Source organism: Oncorhynchus kisutch, linkage group LG23 (genome assembly GCF_002021735.2).
Source record: "Oncorhynchus kisutch isolate 150728-3 linkage group LG23, Okis_V2, whole genome shotgun sequence".
Taxonomy (NCBI): domain Eukaryota; kingdom Metazoa; phylum Chordata; class Actinopteri; order Salmoniformes; family Salmonidae; genus Oncorhynchus; species Oncorhynchus kisutch.
Genome location: NC_034196.2, coordinates 1,116,787 through 1,132,178, shown reverse-complemented (window position 1 = coordinate 1,132,178; position 15,392 = coordinate 1,116,787). Strand labels below are relative to the sequence as shown.

At 43.4% G+C, this 15,392-nt stretch overlaps 1 protein-coding gene across 2 annotated transcripts in view; it reads left to right on the top strand.

Annotated features, from left to right (window-relative positions):
* col27a1a (collagen, type XXVII, alpha 1a) overlaps positions 1 to 15,392 on the top strand; it is a 230,409-nt gene that overhangs the window by 10,490 nt on the left and 204,527 nt on the right. For both annotated transcript variants that reach the window (XM_031803202.1, XM_031803203.1), the window contains exon 4: positions 8,022 to 8,075. In XM_031803202.1, the coding sequence (XP_031659062.1) occupies positions 8,022 to 8,075 (54 nt within the window). The remainder of the gene's footprint in view (positions 1 to 8,021; positions 8,076 to 15,392) is intronic.

Sequence of the window (15,392 nt, the reverse complement as noted above, 5' to 3'; positions counted from 1 at the left end):
AGAGGAGCCTTGTGTAGTCCATATCCACTAGGGGGAGCCAGAGTAGCTTACCAAGGAAGATGGGCCTTGTGGAGTGTATATCCACTAGGGGGAGCTAGAGTAGCTTACCAAGCAAGAGGAGCCTTGTGTAGTGGATATCCACTAGGGGGAGCCAGAGTAGAGTTTTAGCCAGTTTTAGAGAACTCCTTTGGATTCCTTGCTGCAAGATGGAGGATCCTGGGACAAGTCAATGAGGTTGGTCCAGGGCAAGCTGAGACCATTGTGAAGGCCTGCGTGGCCCTCTACAACTACCTTTGCATCACAGACACTGACAACAGAGTCATCAACACGGTACACCCACCCCACGTTTGTTGACCCCTCCACACCCATTGGGGACCTGTGCCCAGGAGAGTGAAGGCAGGTGGTACAAGAGGACACCAGCTTCCTGGACCCAAGGAACATGTTGGCAGACAGCAACCAGAGTTGCTAAAGACGTGTCCAACAACCTCAAGGAGTACTTCCTCACACCAGCTGGTAGAGTGTCTTTCCAGGATGCTGCCATCACGCGTGACACCCTACAGTAAATATGTTCTCTTTCTCTGGGAGATTACTGTTTATACAGTATGTCATGTTGTGAGCTACTGTTTTTCTTATTCACACATTACAAATCACAATAAAGATTACCGTAATGACAGTCACTTCATCCTCATGTTGTTTTAGTTTGTCATATACAGTATATTAAGACTAGATCCTCAAGACAGTAACCTAATCTACATGACCATGCAAAGCCTTGTGTAATGGTACATTGGTGAGAATGACTGTCCAGCTGTAAGCAATAAGAACAGACTCCCAAGACATTAACCTAATTTAAATAGCTCATTTACAAAGCAATACAAGTTTACTGAGTGACTGATACAGAACAGTCATATTTTATGCCACAAGTATAAATAATCAGACAAAGACATTTGCAGACCTTTTGCTAGATATTTTTCACCAGGTGACGATCACAAGAGGAAATACCACAGGAGGAAAATAGTGCAATTAAAGAAATCATCTGAACCAACATCTCCACAAATGTGTTTAGCACACAACACAGGGTCAATAGATGAGGCAGAGGTAGATGGAGTGTCAGGGCAGAGAGTGAAGGTGCGCCTTGAAGCGTTGGATGTTGGTGAGAAGGGCAGGGGACGGTATGAGCCAGGCCAGGAAGAAGATGTACCAAGGGGCGATGAACCATCTGTCAGGGCTCAGCTCTGTCTCTGTGCTTTCCCCAACACCATGCCCTTCCAACACCTACAAGCAGATGGCGAATTCTTTTGAATATCTTGCAAGCAATCTTAAAACATCTCCATGGGCTCCTTTTGAGTTTAATGTTCACTCAATAGAATTGATTTAATAAACATCTCAATCTAAGTAGCACATACACACCACAGTGTATGTTTTCAGATGTTTGAACTAGCCCTGCTAATCATTATGATAACAACACAGGCACAGGATATTTCCCAGAAATTCGCAGAACTGAGCTGATTTCACATGTTTTAACAACATCTGCTAAACATAAGATCACAACCACACACACATTGATCAAAAGGACTCACAGTGAGTACATACAGTGCCTTCGGAAAGTATTTAAACCCCTTGACCGTATACACATTTGTTACATTGCAGCCTTGTTCTAAAATTGATTCAATTGTTTTTTTCCCCTCAATCTACACACCATAAGGACAAAGCAAAAACAGGTTGTTAGAAATGTTTGCAAATTGATGAAAAGAAAATTAAAATATCACATTTACATAAAGATTCAGACCCTTTACTCTACTTGGTTGAAGCACCTTTGGCAGCGATTATAGTCTTGAATCTTTTTGGGTATGATGCTACAAGCTTGGTACACCTGTATTTGGGGAGTTTCTCACATTCTTCTCTGCAGATCCTCTCAAGCTCTGTCAGGTTGGACGGGGAGCGTCACTGCACAGCTATTTTCAGGTCTTTCCAGAGATGTTTGATCGGGTTCAAGTCCGGGCTCTGGTTGGGCCACTCAAGGACATTCAGAGACTTGTCCCTAAGCCACTCCTACGTTGTCTTGGCTGTGTGCTTGTTGTCTTGTTGTTGGAATGTGAACCTTCGCCCGAGTCTGAGGTCCTGAGCACTCTGGAGCAGGTTTTCATCAAGGATGTCTCTGCACTTTGCTACGTTCATCTTTGCCTCAATCCTGACTAGTTTCCCAGTCCCTGCCGCTGAAAAGCATTCCCACAGCATGATGCTGTCACCACCATGCTTCGTCTTAGGGATGGTGCCAGGTTTTCCATCAGATGTGATGCTTTGCATTCAGGCCAAAGTGTTCAATCTTGGTATCATCAGACCAGACAATCTTGTTTCCCATGGTCTGAGAGTCTCCCTGGGGCCGTCCAAGCGGGCTGTGATGTGCCTTTTACTGAGGAGTGGCTTCCGTCTGGCTACTCTACCATAAAGGCCTAATTGGTGGAGTGCTGCAAAGATGGTTGTCCTTCTGGAAGTTTCTCCCATCTCCACACCGTAGAGTTCTGTCAGAGTGACCATCGGGTTCTTGGTCACCGCCCTGATCAAGGCCCTTCTCCCCTGATTGCTCAGTTTGGCCGGGCAACCAGCTCTAGTCAGAGTCTTGGTGGTTCTAAACGTCTTCCATTCAAGAATGATGGAGGCCACTGTGTTCTTGGGGACCTTCAATGCTGCAGACATTTTTTGGTACCTTTTCCTAGATCTGTGCCTCGACACAATCCTGTCTCGGGGCACTACGGACAATTCTTTCGACCTCATGGCTTGGTTTTTGCTCTTGACATGTACTGTCAACTGTGGGACCTTATATAGACAGGTGTGTGTCTTTCCAAATCATGTCCAATCAATTGAATTTATCACATGTGGACTCCAATCAAGTTGTAGAAACTTCTCAAGGATGATCAATGGAAACAGGATGTACCTGAGCTGAAATTCAAGTCTCATAGCAAAGTATATGAATACTTACGTAAATAACATCACTTTTTTTATACATCTGGGGAATAAAAAAAATGATTTTTGCTTTGTCATTATGGTGTTTATTTAATACATTTTTGAATAAGGCTGTAACATAACAAAATGTGGAAAAAGTCCAGGGGTCTGAATATTTTCCGAATGCACCGGATGGGTGTCTGTCCGATGTTTTACATACACTACCATTCAAAAGATTGGGGTCACTTAGAAATGTCCTTGAAAAGCACATTTGTTGTCCATTAAAATAACATCAAATTGATCAGAAATACAGTGTAGACATTGTTAATGTTGTAAATGACTATTGTAGCTGGAAACGGCAGATTTTTTTTCTTGAATATCTACATAGGAGTCAGAGGCCCATTATCAGCAACCATCACTCCTGTGTTTCAATGGCACATTGTGTTATCTAATCCAAGTTTATCAGCTTAAAAGGCTAATTTATCATTAGAAAACCCTTTTGTAATTATGTTAGCACAGCTGAAAAGTGTTTGTTCTGATTAAAGAAGCAAAAAAACTGGATTTCTTCAGACTAGTTGAGTATCTGGAGCATCATCATTTGTGGGTTCGAGTACAGGCTCAAAATGGCCAGAAACAAAAAAAAATATTCTGAAACTCGTCAGTCTATTCTTGTTCAGAGAAATTAAGTCTATTTCATGTGAGAAATTACCAAGAAACTGAAGATCTCGTACAACGCTGTGTACTACTCCCTTCACAGAACAGAGCAAACTGGCCCTAACCAGAGTAGAAAGAGGAGTGGCGGCAGCTTCAATAAATTGTACCCGCAAAACACCAGTCAAAGCGAAGAGGCGATTCCGGGATGCTTGCCACCTAGGCACATTTGATGCTTGCCACCTAGGCACATTTGATGCTTGCCACCTAGGCACATTTGATGCTTGCCACCTAGGCACATTTGATGCTTGCCACCTAGGCACATTTGATGCTTGCCACCTAGGCACATTTGATGCTTGCCACCTAGGCACATTTGATGCTTGCCACCTAGGCACATTTGATGCTTGCCACCTAGGCACATTTGATGCTTGCCACCTAGGCACATTTGATGCTTGCCACCTAGGCACATTTGATGCTTGCCACCTAGGCACATTTGATGCTTGCCACCTAGGCACATTTGATGCTTGCCACCTAGGCACATTTGATGCTTGCCACCTAGGCACATTTGCAAAGAAAAAGCCATATCTCAGATTGGCCAATAAAAATAAAGGATTATGATGGGCAAAAGAACACAGACACTGGACAGAGGAACTCTGCCTAGAAGGCCAGCATCCCGGAGTCGCCTCTTCACTGTTGATGTTGACACGGGACAGAGGAACTCTGCCTAGAAGGCCAGCATCCCGGAGTCGCCTCTTCACTGTTGATGTTGACACGGGACAGAGGAACTCTGCCTAGAAGGCCAGCATCCCGGAGTCGCCTCTTCGCTGTTGATGTTGAGACGGGACAGAGGAACTCTGCCTAGAAGGCCAGCATCCCGGAGTCGCCTCTTCGCTGTTGATGTTGAGACGGGACAGAGGAACTCTGCCTAGAAGGCCAGCATCCCGGAGTCGCCTCTTCGCTGTTGATGTTGAGACGGGACAGAGGAACTCTGCCGAGAAGGCCAGCATCCCGGAGTCGCCTCTTCGCTGTTGATGTTGAGACGGGACAGAGGAACTCTGCCGAGAAGGCCAGCATCCCGGAGTCGCCTCTTCGCTGTTGATGTTGAGACGGGACAGAGGAACTCTGCCGAGAAGGCCAGCATCCCGGAGTCGCCTCTTCGCTGTTGATGTTGAGACGGGACAGAGGAACTCTGCCGAGAAGGCCAGCATCCCGGAGTCGCCTCTTCGCTGTTGATGTTGAGACGGGACAGAGGAACTCTGCCGAGAAGGCCAGCATCCCGGAGTCGCCTCTTCGCTGTTGATGTTGAGACGGGACAGAGGAACTCTGCCGAGAAGGCCAGCATCCCGGAGTCGCCTCTTCGCTGTTGATGTTGAGACGGGACAGAGGAACTCTGCCGAGAAGGCCAGCATCCCGGAGTCGCCTCTTCGCTGTTGATGTTGAGACGGGACAGAGGAACTCTGCCGAGAAGGCCAGCATCCCGGAGTCGCCTCTTCGCTGTTGATGTTGAGACGGGACAGAGGAACTCTGCCGAGAAGGCCAGCATCCCGGAGTCGCCTCTTCGCTGTTGATGTTGAGACTGGTGTTTTGCGACAACAACCTCTCCCTCAACGTGATCAAGACTCAGGAGATTATTGTGGATTAAAGGAAAGGAGGGCTGAGCACCCCCCCCATTCACATCGATGGGGCTGTAGTGGAGCAGGTCGAGAGTTGTGTCTACATCACCAACAAACTAACATGGTCCAAGCACACCAAGACAGTTGTGAAGAGGGCAGAATCAAACCAATTACCCCTCAGGAGACTGAAAAGATTTGGCTTCGGTCCTCAGATCCTCAAAAGGTTCTCTACAGCTGCACCGTCGAGAGCATCCTAACGGTTTGCATCACTGACGTTTTTTTGTTGGTATTTTTCTTAACACTGCATTGTTGGTTAAGGGCTTGTTAGTAAGCATTTCACTGGTGTACACATGTCAGAGAGAACTCCCATTTGTTTCTGTAAAAGATATCACTGTTTCTCCTAGAACTGGATTGTCCTCCATTAATTGTAAGTCAACTAACTTGTTTGATTACTTTGTTTTTTTGTTGTTGTATTCGGTAAATTTGGCATTTGATTTTATTTTGATATGTGATTGTCCCACTTTGCTGTCTTAAGAAGAACACACTAACTGTAAGACACTCTAGATATGAGCATCTGCTAAATGACTAAAATGTAAGGGGTTTCTACCTGGAACCATAAGGGTTCTTCATAGGGTTATCCTATTGGGACAGCCAGAGAACACTTTGGACCCTTTTTTTCTAAGGGTTCATAGCACCTACCGCACCTTTTTGGGAGCCTTTTTTGCTGGAGTCACAGGTTAGAGCCAGGATGGTCTATAGCCTAATTAAAGTTAAGCTGTAGGAGACATGGGTCATGTTCAGTGGAAACCAAACAGGAAAACACATGGTACCATGGATGGAGGTTTATGCTGTTTTTGGCCAGTCATCAGGCTGGCCAAAAGTGGTCACCCTCTTATTGTTGGGAGTGAAGCAGGAAATGTTCTGGTGAATTTAGTGTTTCCTGCCCCCTGTACATACACAGATGCACGCACACACACAAACACACGTGACCCACCTGGCCGCTTATGAGCTGTACCAGTTTGGGATTTAGTTACATTACAGGAAAGGTGGTGTTTTTTAATTAATCTCCATTCAACCCAGATTCAGATTGAACTAGTTGAGTACTGTGTTAGTAGTGTGTGTGTGCGTGTGTAATCCAGACGTTAAAGAGTTATTCACTGTTGATATAGTTTAAACCCTCTTAAAGAAGCATACGGGTATATAGAATAGGGTAAAAGTATACAGTACCAAAAATGTGGACACACCTACTCATTCAAGGCTTTTCTTTATTTGTACTATTTTCTACATTGTAGAATAATAGTGAAGACATCACAACTATGAAATAACACATATGGAATCATGTAATATCCAAAAAGGTATAATATATTATATATTTGAGATTCTTCAAAGTAGCCAGCCTTTGCCTTGCTGACAGCTTTGCACACTCTAGACATTTCAATTAACAAGTGTGCCTTGTTAAAAGTTAACTTGTGGAATTTCTTTCCTTAATGCATTTGAGCCAATCAGTTGTCACAAGGTAGGGGTGGTACACAGAAGATAGCCCTATTTGGTAAAAGACCAAGTCCATATTATGGTTAGATCAGCTCAAATAATAAAAGAGAAACAACAGTCCATCATTACTTTAAGACATGAATGTCAGTCAATCCGGGAAATTTCAAGTCACAAAAACAATAAAGCACTATGAAGAAACTGGCTCTCATGAGGACCGCCACAGGAAAGTAAGACCCAGAGTTACCTCTGAGGAGGATACATTCATTAGAGTTACCTGGCTCTCATGAGGACCGCCACAGGAAAGGAAGACCCAGAGTTACCTCTGAGGAGGATAAATTCATTAGAGTTAACTGGCTCTCATGAGGACCGCCACAGGAAAGGAAGACCCAGAGTTACCTCTGAGGAGGATAAATTCATTAGAGTTAACTGGCTCTCATGAGGACCGGCACAGGAAAGGAAGACCCAGAGTTACCTCTGAGGAGGATACATTCATTAGAGTTAACTGGCTCTCATGAGGACCGCCACAGGAAAGGAAGACCCAGAGTTACCTCTGAGGAGGATACATTCATTAGAGTTAACTGGCTCTCATGAGGACCGCCACAGGAAAGGAAGACCCAGAGTTACCTCTGCTACAGAGGATAAGTTCATTAGAGTTAACTGCACCTCAGATCGCAAATAACTGCTTCATAGAGTTCAAGTAACAGACACATCTCAACATAACTGTTCAGAGGAGACTGCATGAATCAGGCCTTCGTGGTCGATTTGCTGCAAAGAAACCACTACTAAAAGGACACCAATAAGAAGAAGAGACTTGCTTGGGCCAAGAAACACAAGCAATGGACATTAGACCGGTGGAAATCTGTCCTTTGGTCTGATGAGTTCAAATTTGAGACTTTTGGTTCCAACTGCCGTGTCTTTGTGAGACGCAGAGTAGGTGAACAGATGATTTCCGTATGTGTGGTTCCCACCGTGAAGCATGGAGTAGGAGGTGTGAAAGTGTGGGGGCCAACAAGTGCTCAGCATATGTGTTAACTCCTTCAAGACAGTTGGAAATTCATTCCTCATGAAGCTGGTTGAGAGAATGCCAAGAGTGTGCAAAGCTGGCTACTTTGGGTGGCTACTTTGAATAACTTTTTTGGTTGCTACATGATTCCATATGTGTTATTTCATAGTTTTGACATCTTCACTATTATTCTACAATGTAAAAATAAAGAAACACCTTTGACTAAGTAGGTGAGTACAAACTTTTGACTGGTACTGTATATATATATATATTTTTTTCTTCATTTAAAAACAAAACTGAATGCTTTTTCTCCCACCTTACAGGGCCATCCAGGACCACCAGGGAAGTCAGGCACACCAGGGAAGAGGGGTCCTCAGGTAAGCCTCTATTTCATCTCCCTGTCCCCAGTGTTGTTTGTTTGTTTGATTGTCTGTCTCCTCCCCTCTGTTAGCCAAGCTGTTTCACCTCTCTCCTTATACATCCCCTCTACCTCTCTTCCCCTCTCCCCCCTCCATCCCCAGGCCTGCTAACCTAGAGTTCTGTGGGTGTAGCGATGGAACTGGTCATATAAGCAAATAAGATATGTTGACTAGTCAAATCAAATCAATATTCCTTGGCTTACTGTGTGCATTAGTATCTGCTCGGCTGAAGGCTGTTTAACGTGGTCTGTTATGACGGTTGCTGCCACTGCATCAGAGGTCCAAACAAACACACACTAATCACCCCCCCCCCCCCCCAGGGGGGTAAAGGGGCTCTGCTACTCAGACACACCACCACACCCTTTGTATGCATTGCAGTCAGATTGACCCTAATAAGTGTAGGGCTGAGAGCGTTGACCTCCAGGCATAAACAGGAAAACTCACATAAAGAGACCTTTGAAAAGACTACCTATCTGACAGGATGCCTAAGAAAACCTCTAAACACAGAGGAATCTTAATTTGTGAGAGATAGAGAGATTAGCTAATCCTGTGGTAATAACAACATATTTAACTGTTTTGGATAACATACAAGGATGTATAATGCCAATCTACCAACGGGACACATCAGAGACCTTCTGTTCTCATATCAAGGATACACTGTGAAGAACATGAGAGTGAGATGAGATGGGGGTGCAGAAAGAGAGAAAGGGTGGGGGTAGAAAAAGAAAGATGAATAAAGACAGACAAAGAGAGAGAGATAGACCGGGAGAAATACTAATTGACTCTGGTAAAAACAACACATTTAACTGTTTTGGATAACATACAATGATGCATAATGCCAGTCTACCAGTGGGCCACATCAGAGACATTAACAAAAACACAATCACTTACCAGAACTAGCTATATACAGGTATATAGGTCACACTCACCTCAGCCACTGTGGAGACAGCTCTTGTCTCTTGTCTCTGATTATATTATAATTATAATTATCTCTGAAATACACATAATAAAAGCGTAATATGTTTATGAACATCAAATCAACTTTGCACATCACTATAACAACGGTGTCAGTCCTATCAAAAGATGAATACTCACATTTTGTGATACAGTGAAGTGGCACAGTGTTTCTTTCTTTTCTACATCGAGGTCTGTCAAGGTTCTGACAATTATCCTACAGAAAAAATACATTTGGCATATTAGGATTGTGAGCATGTCCGTCCCAGAGAAAGCCACAATCGGCAATCTGTTCAGTGTTCTGGGCTAACTGGGTGACAGTTTCTAGCTACATTTTCAAGTCAGCTCGCCAGCAATTTAACTTGACTTAAACTAACGTTACCTCTAAATGACAGGATAATGTATAATTTCGTAATGGTAGCTAGCTAGCTAACTATATGAACTTTGGCGCTTGTGCAGTGGAAACATGTTATGTGCTAAGCATGTGTTGTAACAGCGTTCTTCGTTTGTCGAAAGAGAGTCGGACCGAAATGCAGCGTGGTGGTTACTCATGTTCTTTAATGAATTAATGGTGACGATACATGAAATAACTAATAAATACAAAAACAACAAACGGAACGTGAAACCTAATTACAGCCTATCTGGTGAAACTACACAGAGACAGGAACAATCACCCACGAAATACAAAGTGAAACTCAGGCTACCTAAATACGGTTCCCAATCAGAGACAACAAACCCCAATACGAAATACAACACGTAAACCCCTGTCACACCCTGGCCTGACCAAATATATAACAAAAACACAAAACACTAAGACCAAGGCGTGACATGTGTATTCTAGCTAGCTAGCTAAGGTAGGTTGTTATCAAACGTTAACACTCACCGTAATTTCCATCTTGTCCAAGTATACAGTGGGGCAAAATGGTATTTAGTCAGCCACCAAATGTGCAAGTTCTCCCACTTAAAAAGATGAGAGAGGCCTGTAATTTTTCATCATAGGTACACTTCAACTATGACAGACAAAATGAGAAGAAAAATTCCAGAAAATCACATTGTAGGATTTTTTATGAATTTATTTGCAAAATATAGTGGAAAATAAGTATTTGGTCAATAACAAAAGTTTATCTTAATACTTTGTTATATACCCTTTGTTGGCAATGACAGAGGTCAAACGTTTTCTGTAAGTCTTCACAAGGTTTTCACACACTGTTGCTGGTATTTTGGCCCATTCCTCCATGCAGATCTCCTCTAGAGCAGTGATGTTTTGGGGCTGTTGCTGGGCAACACGGACATTCAACTCCCTCCAAAGATTTTCTATGGGGTTGAGATCTGGAGACTGGCTAGGCCACTCCAGGACCTTGAAATGCTTCTTACGAAGCCACTCCTTCATTGCCCGGGCGGTGTGTTTGGGATCATTGTCATGCTGAAAGACCCAGCCACGTTTCATCTTCAATGCCCTTGCTGATGGAAGGAGGTTTTCACTCAAAATCTCACGATACATGGCCCCATTCATTCTTTCCTTTACACGGATCAGTCGTCCTGGTCCCTTTGCAGAAAAACATCCCCAATGCATGATGCTTCCACCCCCATGCTTCACAGTAGGTATGGTGTTCTTTGGATGCAACTCAGCATTCTTTGTCCTCCAAACACGACGAGTTGATAGCTAGCTGGCGGTGCTTTTTTTGCCTATATTTTGCGAGACCCTTTATTTAGAAACTTAAGTGTGACGTAGTGACGTAGGTAGAATTTTGCTGTCAACGAGTCACCACAACGACAAGCGGAAAGGTTAGACAATTAGATTTTCTAAAGTCAGTCAAACTAGGAGCTAGGAAATGCAAAGGACAGTGGCAAAATTCTTTCTGATCCAGCTTACAGTATCATGCATTTTACTGTTGTGATAAAGACACAGACAGCCATACTGTATACAGTGTGTGTGTATGCAACGGTGTGTTATGTAACTCTGTGTGTGTGTGTGTGTGTGTGTGTGTGTGTGTGTGTGTGTGTGTGTGTGTGTGTGTGTTTGTGTGAGAGACCTGATTGAAATCCCTCTTACTTCCATAGTAGAAAGACCTCTTTGTCTGCATCTAATTAAGGGCATTTTAACCCCACCAGCCCTCTCACCTTGTCTGTGGTAGCAGGGCACGTCAGTTTCAGCCAGATACATTCAGCATGTAGCAAAACTGCCACCTGTAATCCATCTCATATAGAAGGTGCACCTTATTGAGGCCAAGGGTGGCTGAAGTGTGGTTCAGAGATAGAAACGGGTATATACACAGACATCCCTCGCCCCCTCAGACAGCCAACACTGATCTACACCAGGCACCACAGAGGAGAGAGGAAGGGAGCGGGCAGACTTAAGCTAATTTACAGGTTCCCCTCAAACACTGCTGTCTGGAGTTGACACTGAGCTTCAAACAAAACAGGCATCCACAGAAATCCTATACAGTGAATTCCTCACCACATTGATCACGCTCGTGCACGCTCACATGCTCACATCTATGAATGCAGACATGTTCGCACCACACACACACAGCTATGTTAATATTTTTTTTAATTTGTATTTATTTAACCAGGTAGGCAAGTTGAGAACAAGTTCTCATTTACAATTGCGACCTGGCCAAGATAAAATAAAGCAGTTCGACACATACAACGACACAGAGTTACACATGGAGTAAAACAAACATACAGTCAATAATACAGTAGAAACAAGTCTATATACGATGTGAGCAAATGAGGTGAGATAAGGGAGGTAAAGGCAAAAAAAGGCCATGGTGGCAAAGTAAATACAATATAGCAAGTAAAACACTGGAATGGTAGATTTGCAGTGGAAGAATGTGCAAAGTAGAAATAAAAATAATGGGGTGCAAAGGAGCAAAATAAATAAATAAATAAATACAGTAGGGAAAGAGGTAGTTGTTTGGGCTAAATTATAGGTGGGCTATGTACAGGTGCAGTAATCTGTGAGCTGCTCTGACAGTTGGTGCTTAAAGCTAGTGAGGGAGATAAGTGTTTCCAGTTTCAGAGATTTTTGTAGTTCGTTCCAGTCATTGGCAGCAGAGAACTGGATGGAGAGGCGGCCAAAGAAAGAATTGGTTTTGGGGGTGACCAGAGAGATATACCTGCTGGAGCGCGTGCTACAGGTGGGTGATGCTATGGTGACCAGCGAGCTGAGATAAGGGGGGACTTTACCTAGCAGGGTCTTGTAGATGACAGGGAGCCAGTGGGTTTGGCGACGAGTATGAAGCGAGGACCAGCCAACGAGAGCGTATAGGTCGCAATGGTGGGTAGTATATGGGGCTTTGGTGACAAAACAGATTGCACTGTGATAGACTGCATCAAATTTGTTGAGTAGGGTATTGGAGACTATTTTGTAAATGACATCGCCGAAGTCGAGGATTGGTAGGATGGTCAGTTTTACAAGGGTATGTTTGGCAGCATGAGTGAAGGATGCTTTGTTGCGAAATAGGAAGCCAATTCTAGATTTAACTTTGGATTGGAGATGTTTGATGTGGGTCTGGAAGAAGAGTTTACAGTCTAACCAGACACCTAGGTATTTGTAGTTGTCCACGTATTCTAAGTCAGAGCCGTCCAGAGTAGTGATGTTGGACAGGCGGGCAGGTGCAGGCAGCGATCGGTTGAAGAGCATGCATTTAGTTTAACTTGTATTTAAGAGCAATTGGAGGCCACGAAAGGAGAGTTGTATGGCATTGAATAGTGTGCAGAAGACATGACCCTCACAGGGAGAAATATAAAGAGTTATACAGGGCTCTGCAGAACGGTGAGGCTGCCTCTGTGGGCTTACGTTTAACACCTGCATATATAAAACTCCCCCCTAAAACAAATACATTTTCAGTCTCTCGCGGCCCGCCACACATGATAGATAAGCGCTTGTTGTTGATTGCTGAAATAATCAGTCGGTAACCCAATTTTACACTGCAGGTTAGCATTCCTCACTTTAGATAGTTGTTGTTCATTTCTAGGTTAGTCAACGACACGCTGAAATACCATAGTAGAATACTACTAGGGCTGTTGCAGTGACCATATTACCATCACTCCGGCAGTCATGTGCCATGATCGCAGTAAAATTCCACTCTGGACATGCTTTGTTAGTACCCAATTTGCTAATGACATTCAGGCCCGAATGGCCTGGTACTCAGGGCTCTACTGTCCCTCCACCAGGTCCTAATGGCCTGGTACTCAGGGCTCTACTGTCCCTCCACCAGGTCTTAATGGCCTGGTACTCAGGGCTCTACTGTCCCTCCACCAGGTCCTAATGGCCTGGTACTCAGGGCTCTACTGTCCCTCCACCAGGTCCTAATGGCCTGGTACTCAGGGCTCTACAGTCCCTCCACCAGGTCTTAATGGCCTGGTACTCAGGGCTCTACTGTCCCTGAGTACCATCTACATGGTACTTTGGAACATCTACATTTTAAGAAGTCTAATTAATCCATGTAATTTAGCCTACACATCACAATACATCCATTATTTATTTTAGAAAGGTCTAAAGAAACATGATATGAAGAAAATGTAGTCTATTTCAGAAGAACAGAATAATAAACTCTGAGTCCTTATGTTAGGCCCTGATCTGGCTATGACATATGGTTGTAGTTCATTTAGGAGACAAGATTTGCTTAGAATTCCGTGGCATTATTTTATATAATTTTATAGTATGAAGAACACAATTGAACATAACTGAATAAAATCTAAACAATATTTTCTCCAAACGATTTGAGGGAGTGCGCACATGTGTTTATTCTCTGTTCAGCAGTTAACAAAGACAGGTCCTCATATATGCTTATTTTGGTTGTGATACATACAGTAGCAGTCAAAAGTTTGGTCACATCTACTCATTCAAAGGCTTTTCTTTCTTTTTACTATTTTCTACGTTGTAGAATAATAGTGAAGACATCAAAACTATGAAATAACACATATGGAATCATGTAGTAACCAAAAAAGTGTTAAACAAATCAAAATATATTTTATATTTGAGATTCTTCAAAGTAGCCAGCCTTTGCCTTGATGACAGCTTTGCACACTCTTGGCATTCTCTCAACCAGCTTCATGAGGTAGTCACCTGGAATGCTTTTCAATTAACAGGTGTGCCTTGTTAAAAGTTAATTGGTGGAATTTATTTTCTTAACGCAATTGAGCCAATCAGTTGTGTTGTGACAAGGTAGGGATGGTATACGGAAGATAGCCCTATTTGGTAAAATACCATATTATGGCAAGAAAAGCTCAAATAAGCAAAGAGAAATGACATACCATCATTACTTTAAGACATGAAGGTCAGTCAATCTGGAATATTTGAAGAACTTTCTTCAAGTGCAGTTGCAAAATTCATCAAGCAGTATAATTAAACTGGCTCTCGTGTGGAACGCCATAGGAAGTATCACAAAATAGAAAAGTTTGGTCGGAGCCATCATTTGTTTTGTAATTTTTGTTAATTGTTGTTACTCTATACTGAATAAAAATGCAACATGCAACAATTTCAAGGATTTTACTGAGTTACAGTCAATCAGTCAATTGAATTAAATTCATTAGGCCCTAATCTATGGATTTCACATGACTGGATAGGGGTGCAGCAATGGATGGACCTGGGAGGGCATAAGCCCACCCACTGGGGAGCCAGGCCCACCCACTGGGGAGACAGGTCCACCCACTGGGGAGCAAGGTCCACCCACTGGGGAGCCAGGCCCACCCACTGGGGAGCCAGGCCCAGACAATCAGAAAGAAGCCCTTTTGTGAGGAAAAACTCAGTCACAGACTCCTCAATTTCATCAGCTGGTGGCTGGTTATAGACGATCCCGCAGGTGAAGAAGCCAAATGTGGAGGTTCTGACCTGGAGGGGTTACACGTGGTCTGTGATTGTGAGGCCGGTTGAACTTACTGTCAAATTCCCTAACAGCACTTTAACATTAAATTCTCTGGCAACATCTCTGGTAGACATTCCTGCTGTCAGAATGCCAATTGCAACACTCCCTTAAAACTTGAGACTTCTGTGGCATTGTGTTGTGTGTCAAAAGTGGCCTTTTATTGTCCCCAGCAGAAGGTGCATCTGTCTAAGGATCATACTGTTTAATCAGCTTCTTTAGATGCCACACCTGTCAGGTGGATGGAGTATCTTGTCAAGGGAGAAATGATCACTAGCAGGTATATAAACAAATTAGTGCACAACATTGGAGAGAAATACGCTTTTTGTGCATCTGGAAAATTTCAGAGATATTTTTATTTCAGCTCATGAGACATGGGACCAACACTTTACATGATCAGTATATTTGAGTTATTGTTGTTGTTATTATAATATTGTGTGGTGGCTTTCTT